Genomic DNA, 8,414 nt, shown 5'->3' on the forward strand with positions numbered 1-8,414 from the left:
TGCTGAGCCCTCAGAACCAGGCGCACCCACTAGTCCCCACCCTCCCTGCCGACTCTCTCAGCCCACCTAAGACCCTTGTTGAGAATGCAGACTCCAGTGCCCTACTCGCCTGAGGTCCAGGGCCCTACTTTCCTACAAACTGCAGATGGAACAGCTGGACTCAGCCCGGGCTGTCTTGGGAGGAAGCAAAGGGGAGTGGGTGTGGACCAAGCCACTTCACAGATTCCCCACCAGGGCCAGAAATGACTCTGCTGCCCCCAAGAAGGAACTGAGTGGAGGCGGCCATGGGTGCTCCGGTATTTGTCCTTTATTGAACATCCTCCCAAAGCTGGGGCTCGGGTTCACCCCCCACTGTGCCCCGCAAGAAGCGGCCTTCAGAAGCATCTTCTCTGCACCACGGAGCTCCCAAACTCCTTGAAGTCTGCGGCGGTGACCCACATCTGCTTGAAGCTACTCAGAGAGGTGACGATGGAGGCTCCAATCCAGGTGGAGAACCACCGGTCCGGGGGAGCCGTGATCTTGATGGGAGTGTCCTTGGAGGCCAGCTGCTCCAGCTCCTTGAGAAGCCGGTCATCCAGCCCGTGGAACAAGGTAGTGCCCCCCGATAGCACGATCTCCCCAAAGAGGATCTTCTGGATGTCGGCATCACACTTGGTGATGCTGCTGGAGACCATATGTGAGAGCCCGGGGCTCTGGCAGCCCAGCTGCTGGGGCGTGAACAGGGCCTCGGGCGCCTGGTGCAGCGGGTCCCCGAGGCTGAGGATGTTCCCGTCGGGCAGCTTGTACTCCCTCAGGACCTCCTCCGGCCTCCGAGAAAGCTCCTTCCCGGGCTCCAAGGCCACGTAGCACAGCTTTTTTTTGATGTCGTCCACCAGGCCCTTGTCCAGCTCGCAGGAGAAGGTGTGGCCGCTGGCCAGGAGCAGCTGCGTGAGGAGCTCTGTGATGTCCCTGCCCGCCACGTGGAGCTTGGTGACTGCGTGAGGCAGGGAGTAACCCTCGAAGATGGGGACGGTGCAGGTGACCCCATCCCCGCTGTCCACCACCAGGCCCGTGACGCAGGCCGAGGCGTACAGAGCCAGCACCGCCTGGTCCGACAGGTAGAAAGCGGGCACGCCAAATTTCTCAAACATGACTTCCGCCATCTTCTCTCGGTTCTCCCTGGGGTTCAGGGAGGGTTCCGTCGCGAGCAGAGGCTGGTCGCTGGGTTTCACGCCCAGCTCCCACTCAAAGAGATGCTTCCAGAGTCTCTCCACGTCATCCCACCCTGTGATCAGGCCACGCTCGATGGGGCAGTGCAGCTGCAGGGCCTCGGGCTTGTACAGGGCCTTCTCCCCCACAAAGTACTTCTTCTGGTTGGCTCCTGCTGAGGGCGCCTGGAATTTCAGGTGCCCCACGATGGAGCTGACGATGTGCCGGGGTCCCAACTCCCCGGACAGGCCCGCTTTGCAGAGCCCCGAGCCATTGTCGAAAATCACAGCGGGGGAGTCTAACGCGTGCGGATTAAACATGCCCGCAGCCTTCCCTTCTCAGCCTCATCAAAATAAAGACCAGCCCTCCAGGGCCACTTTGTGATGCAATAGGGGATCCCACGGCTCTCAGGGTGTCTCAAGGCAGGGCTAGCACCGCACCAGAGAGCCCTCCATCCTCAGGCTCAGGTCTGCTCTCCCTTCAGGTGGCCCCGGTCTGCTGAGGCCTCCTCTATGGGGCTGCCTCCTAGGTAACAATCCAGCCAAGGCAACGATTGTCCTGAGCCTCAGCGGCCCTGGGGGTGGGGCTCTGAGTCCCCCATCCCCCACAGGGTGAGGTGCTCAAGAGAGGGAGGCAAGCGTATCCTAGGGTGGTGCTGGACAAGCCTGTGGGCTGAGGCAGAGACTTAGCTTTAGAGTGGAGAGAAGCAGCCCAACCTGGGTGCACCCCAGAAAACCAGCTTCTCTGGCCCCTGAGCTGCAACCTCTGGGGTGACAACACTTCCCGGTGCTTATGGGGAGAGCCAAGCACCAGGTTGGAGAGGTGTTGTAAGCAGTTCTGTCCCAACAGGCACTTAGAACGTGCTTTTGAATAGTGACTCCTCCAGGAAGCTCTCAGGGATTTCTCCTCCCTCCATCCCATTAGTCCCGGCTGTCTGTCCCACCGGGTGGACCCTATTCAAAGCCCTCTGGGCTGCTGGCCCTTTGTCCAAGAATACATCTCTGCTCTGGCTTGAGGCCAGGGCCCCTCATTCCTCTCTGCAGACTTTGAAGTGCTGGCGCGCAACAAAGTCCAGTGGCCACAGAGTTGGGAACCCCAACAGCCCCAAAGATATGGTCCATTGGTTTCACATGGGCAGCCTGGATTGCAGCCTGTGACACCGCTCTCTGTCTACGAGCTGCCACACAGTCAGGCCACAGCCACAGAGGAATGCTCAGAGATGACCAAGCCATTAAGGGTCAAGGTCTGAGCATGACCAGGAAGGAGGCACCGGGCCAGGCCAAGGGCAGCAGCTCCAGACCATGAGAGGACCCACAACAGTGTATGCCCGGCACTCAGACCCCCACTTGGTCTTCTGCTTGGGGAGAAAGTGGGAGGGGATCCAACCTGGGAACCAGCTTCACTTTTTTCTTGAAGAGGGTGGAGGTGGCCTTGGAGAATATGAGGTTTATTCTCTCTCTTCTGTCATATCCACAATTACCCTGCAGCCCAGCTTGGTCTCCCAAAGTTCTCCCAGAGGATGCCTCCCAGGGTCACTCCCCTCCTGGAGCCCCTCAGCTCCTGCTGGTGGCCCCCTCTGTGTGTCCTGCCTGCCCTGCTGACCCAGCAGCAGGCATTAAACCCATGGTGGTGTAGACACACGTTGTAGATGGGCAGTCTAGGCACGTGGTACAGGTAAGTGGTGTAAACACAAGGTATAGATGCCTGGGATAGATGGGTGGTGTAGACATGCGTTGTACACTCATTGATGTGTGGTGTAGATGTGTCTTGTTGATACATGGTTTTGTGGGCACCACTGATCCCTGGACGGGAGTCAATAAAAACTTGATTATTGAAAGATTTTCCTAGAGGGCACCCCCCAAGAAGGAAACTGAGTCAAATGCATGCCAGGGCGGGTGTGGCTTTTCAATCTCCATTTCTCTGGAGACTGTGGCAGCCACCACACAGCTTGCTTGCGGTTGTCTCAGAGACCTCCAGGCTCCCCGAGGCGGTAGGTGTGGACGGAGGCACTGACCCATGGGCATGGCCTGGGGCCCTGAGGCCTCCTTCGCAACCTGCTGGCCCAGGCCCAGGAGCTCCTCCCTGCCCACATCAAGGTCACCCCGCAGGTCCTGCTGAAGGTCACCTGAGGCCTGGCCAGTGCTGGGGGACGGGGAGAGTGTCCTGGGACAGGGGCAGGCACCATCCCGACCCTGTTCCTGTTTGACAGTGTGCTCGGGCAGAGGGTGCCCCCTCGAACGCTGTCTTCCAGGCACGTCCCAGGCTGCAAGGTGAGTTGCCTCCGATGCCTTTCTGGTTCTACTGTGCGGCCACACTCACAACAGAGGGACCACCCTGCATGGGAAGAGTTCCCTCCACGCTGAACTGGGAGACCACAGGCACCAGTCCCGGGAGATACAAGTGGGCCCATCCCTGCCGACCTGCACAGCCGGGGGTCCTGGCAGAGGTGTGGCTGTCCACAAGGCTGGCCCTTTGAAGCCCTGGGACAGGATCTGGGTGGCTCTCTCCTGGCCCTGCAGAGGGGCAAGGACTCCCTTCGTCACATGCCCTGCGGAGCAATGGCTCAACATCAGCTGGTGCTACCAGAGATGGCCCCAGATGGACACCAGGTTTACCCAGGAGGGCGACAGAGTGCCGCTCAGGGACGGTATGTGCCCCCACTGGCTGAGCCCTCTGCCCACAGCCCCTGGCTGAGCCCCCTCTACCTTGTAGAGGTGGTCTCGGCCTGGGAAGGGCCCCCAAGGCTGGGACGACCGAGCCTGCTGTGTTGTCTCACAGACCCTGGTTCTGCACAGCCCAGATCCACCATTCACTGCGGGGATTGCTAAGGTTTCGAGTCTCATGTTTTGGGGAGAGCGTTCCCTGGCTGGCTGCTGTGTCTTGGGGTTCCAGCCTGCAGCCGTCACAGAGCGTCCGCATCCTTGCTTCTCAGGTGTGGCTGGAAGTGCCTCAGTGTCGCCTGAGCTGAGCCAGGAGGAACATGCTCTGACGCTTTCTAGATTCTGGCTCTGCCGGTGGCCACAGTGGGAGACGATGACAATGCTGGGTGGGGAGGGCTCTTGGGTCAGGCACAGAGACACACGGAGGTGGCCCTGGGTGGGCTGGGGTCTTGGGCATTTGCAGGCAGGACAGAGGAGGAGACAGACCCACTAAGCCCGGGCTGCTGAGCTCCTGGTGGGGTGTTGTGGGGCTTCTCCGTTCCTCCGTCCCCTGTTACTGTCACAAGGCACAGTCACAGCGTCCCTGGCATAGCCTCTTACCCTTGTGCACGTCCTGCAAAAACACACAGGCCCCCGTCTCCACCCTCCCCGGCCCAGCTGCTTCCCTGGCCTCTGTGTAGGTCTCTGGGACTTTCCACCTGTTTCCAGCTCTTCTCGGTCCCTCCATGACCCTGCCAGTCCCCGCTTTGGAGGAGACAAGGGCATACCCCCAAGTACACAGCTGGGAAAGCCGGGGCACGGGCAGCACTGGCCAGGTCCTTTTTCCCGAAATGTTTTCTCTCCCTGCTGAGCCTGGGAGAAGTGGTGCCCTTGGCCCTGGGTCTGGTGGCCTGACCCATCCTGGTAACTCAGATGATCGTGGCCGGGGTGCCACGTGCCTGGCAGAGCAGGCCCTGTGAAGCCCACCACGTTGCTGTTTGTCTATTTGGGAGAAGCAGCTTGCAGGCAGGGTGGTCTTGCCCCAATTACCATCAGGACTCTTGGACACCCGGGGCGAGGCTGGCTCCATCACCGTCGTATCTGGGTTTGCTGTTGGAGCCAAGAACCTCAGGAGCAAGGCCTGGCTCAAGGCCCGGCCATTGGCTAGGCAGGCGCTTCTGTCCTAGCTGCTCGGTGTCTCACTGGGCTGAAGATTGTCCGCCATGTGGGCAGAGCCAGAAGCAGGAAGGACCCCCCCACCAAGGAGGCCTGGCAACTGTCTGGGGCTGGCACCACGTGGCCAAGATCCAGTGGGTTTATGAGCCACAGCCTACGTGACCTTGTACTGGTTTCCAATTGCCCCGGGGCAGGAGTTACTCCCTGCGGTTCTCAGTTCTCAGGTGCCTGGGAACTTCGGCCTCCTCCCGGCAGTGGTGGGAGACGCCGTGCTCGCCGTCCATGAGGAAACATCTTCGACCCTCTAACTACTTGGGTCTACACCTCCTGGAGGTGCCCATGTGAGACCCACAGGGGTCCTTGTCACCTGGAGGGGTTGGATATCCAACTGGACAGAAGCCCCAGGAGCTGAGCGGACTTGGAGCTCAAGGGGAGCGTTGCTGGTGAAGGTTGTTATGAACACAAGGACGTCCTCCTTTCCCTGCTCCAATTAGAGGCCACAGTTCCGCCTTGGCCCGCCCCCACCCATGCTGACCAAGCCTCATAAATCGCTTGAACAAGTTTATGGGCAAGCTGGCCGCACCGCCATCCCCCCTCCAGGGCAGGGCTCACCCTGAGATGATTCTGGGGCCATCATTTCGTCCTCCACAGAAAGCCTCATTCTTCCTTCTGCTGGAGTAGTCGTGCCCAGCACAGCCCCCTCCCACTCCCCCAGCACCCCCCACCCACCTCCCATCCCCGGGGAGGGGCCCCGAGACTGCAGCTGGAGGTGACGGACGTGGGTGTCCCCGGGAAGCTGCCAGGCGTCTGACCTTGGAGTGGGTAGCCCTGTATCTGCTGGGCACCCCCTGCCCCCACCAGCCTGGCTCAGGGTGCCTGGGTCACCCAAACCCTGGGCGAGGGGCCTCTCTGTCGGCCCCATGGTCCCTGGTTCCATCTGTCACTGGTGGCCAGAGCCTCAGCCAATTATTGACCAGTGGACGGGGCTCATTAGTGCCGGCCCACATCTGGTGGCCAGATCCCGCTGGCTGCGGGTTCCATGCCAGTGTCGGCAGTGAAGGAACACGGCGACTCTTAGATGGCAGGAGGCACGCTGTCCTCGAAAGAGTGAGGAGGGTGTGGGGAGCACAGGGCCCACAGGCGGTCGCAGCAGGACCCAGTGCGGCTGCTCCCCCACCTCTCTGCCCGCCACCCCAGAAGGGCCCAAGCCCCAGCATTCTCCCCGGCAGCTCAGCCCCTGTGAGTCCCTGAGATGGAATCCGAGTCCCCTCCATCCATCTACCCACGCAGCCACCCACCCAGCATCCGTCCTTCCGTCCTTCCAGCCATACTTCATGCAGCGAGGCTCCCACCCTCTCCTGGCTCCCCCTCCCCCTCCCTCCCTCCCCCTCCCTCCCCCTCCCTCTCCCCCCTCCTCCTCGCTTCCTCCCTTCTCCCTCCCTCCTCCCTCCCTCCTCCCTTCCTCCCTCCGTCCTGCCCTCCCTCTCTCCTTCTTTCCTCCTTCCCTCCCTCCTTTCCTCTCTCCTGCCTCCCTCTCTTCTTTCCTTCCATGGTGCCCAGAGCCTCAACCAATTAGTGGCCAGCAGGGGTGGTCTAGGGGGAGTGGGGGCTCCAACTTCCCTGGTCAGGGGATAAGCCCCGCCTAGGCACACACTGGGTGCAGAGGTGACCTGTCACCTGGGACAGGTGTGGCAGGAACCTGAGATGGAGGTTTGGGAATATTGGGTTCTGGATGCTAAAAAGACAAGGGTCCTCCCTGCAACAGCTTCCAGGGCTCGGTGACTTGCTCCCCGACTGCAGCCTGGGGTGGAAAACGCAGACCCCAGGACCATTTCCCTTGTGGGGTGTCTGGTAGGTGTCAGCCATGAGGGTGGGCTAAGCCCTGGGGCCCAAGACCACATCTCAGTGGCATCATCCACACGCAGACAGATGCCGGTAGACTGCTCCGCGTGGTGCCCAGAGATGGGATGCTGCCGCCGGGGGCACCCTCAGCCTGGGGACTTCGACAGAGGCTGCTGACCTCTCACAGTTCTGAGCCTGGGAGTTTGCGATCAGGTGCCCGCACTGCGGGGGCTGTGAGGCTCATCTCTGACTGCGTCCTCAGTGGCAGAGGGAAGGGACTCTAGTCTCCTCTTCTCACAAGGACTCTGATCACCTCCCAAAGGCCCCATCTCCTGACCCCACCACGCTGGGTGTTAAATGGCTTCACAGAGGACTCTGCAGGGGAACAGTCAGTCCACATGGGACCGGCCCTCTTCAGCTCTCCATGCAGGGGCCTGGAGTGAGGCTCATGGGCAAGGTCGCCAAGGCTCGAGGGCCAGTGCAGCCCCAAAGCACTCACGCGTGTGCACATCCTCAGGTGAGCTCTGCTCAGTCATCGGCATTATGAGTACTGTTGTTATTTTCCAGTGCAGGGGCTCGGCGCTTCCCCTGGCCAGGACTCAGTGCCTCATCCAACCCTGGCGCAGGGGAGGAGGAGAGTGAGCCCAGACACTGCCAAGCTGCCAGGCACCTCTGCGGGGAGAAATAGAGGCAGGAGGGTGGCGGGAGGACCAAGCTGCAGGGACACTAAGTCTGGAGGCTGGGCAGTGCCTTTGCTCACCTGCCCGGGACAGGGTGGCGTCAGCGCACAGGGCAGTCTCATTCCTCCGGACTCGGAAACCTTTTGCTCTGGGCACGCATGTGGTGGGGGGTGTGGGAGCCAGGCCTCTCCTCTGCCCCGTCCACGGCAGGTGAGGCTGGAGCAGGCTTGAGGCTGGCTGGGCAGGGCCACAGGCATATGGGGCCTGAGGGATGAGAACAGACCCTGCCCATGCCCACCCCCCTCCGGAGAGCTCTGCTCGCATTTGTATTATGACTTTCAAGGGGAACTGGGCTTTCACCTGGAGCACTGGTGCCCGTATGGTATGAGGTGCCAGGAAGTCCCTCCCGGCCCCGCCTGCTGCTCCAGTATCGCTGCAGTTAACCTGGGTCTGGCGCGTCCCCCACGTGTCCCTGCCCCTCCTCCTCTGAGCGAGCATGTGGAGCACGAGCTGCTCTTCTGAACAGCTGCTCAGTGACCTGTTGTCTGCTTTGCCCATTTTATTAGGCCAACCCGCTATTGAGGTATTTCCATTTAAATATTCAATTATGAGGTTTTTCTGGTTTTTCTTTTTTCTGTTAGAAACGAAGTGCCGTCAATTGCATCGCACATCCACTTGCACATGCTTGCTGTGTACTTAGGGGCTGCACTGGAACTCAGGGCTGGTCCTTCCAGGGCTGCACGTGCTCACAACGTGGACAGAAACTGGCAGAAAAATGCTTTCCAGCTTCCTCCTTCCTTTTCCCAGGGTCCAACATCCCATATGTGAGGAACCACAGGGTAATTCCTCAAAGGGTTGCTTTCCTCCCAAGGTCTTCTAAAATCTCCAC

The 8,414-nt window shown here is 60.6% G+C and overlaps 1 protein-coding gene across 1 annotated transcript; it reads right to left on the bottom strand.

Annotated features, from left to right (window-relative positions):
* Positions 1 to 292: 292 nt before the first annotated feature.
* On the bottom strand, positions 293 to 1,714 carry ACTRT2 (actin related protein T2). The gene has a single exon (XM_023215330.1). It carries the CDS (start codon positions 1,506 to 1,508, stop codon positions 375 to 377), a length of 1,134 nt encoding a protein of 377 aa, XP_023071098.1. The 5' UTR covers positions 1,509 to 1,714; the 3' UTR covers positions 293 to 374.
* Between the last annotated feature and the right edge of the window lie 6,700 nt (positions 1,715 to 8,414).

The sequence above is a fragment of the Piliocolobus tephrosceles genome, chromosome 1 (genome assembly GCF_002776525.5).
Source record: "Piliocolobus tephrosceles isolate RC106 chromosome 1, ASM277652v3, whole genome shotgun sequence".
NCBI lineage: Eukaryota > Metazoa > Chordata > Mammalia > Primates > Cercopithecidae > Piliocolobus > Piliocolobus tephrosceles.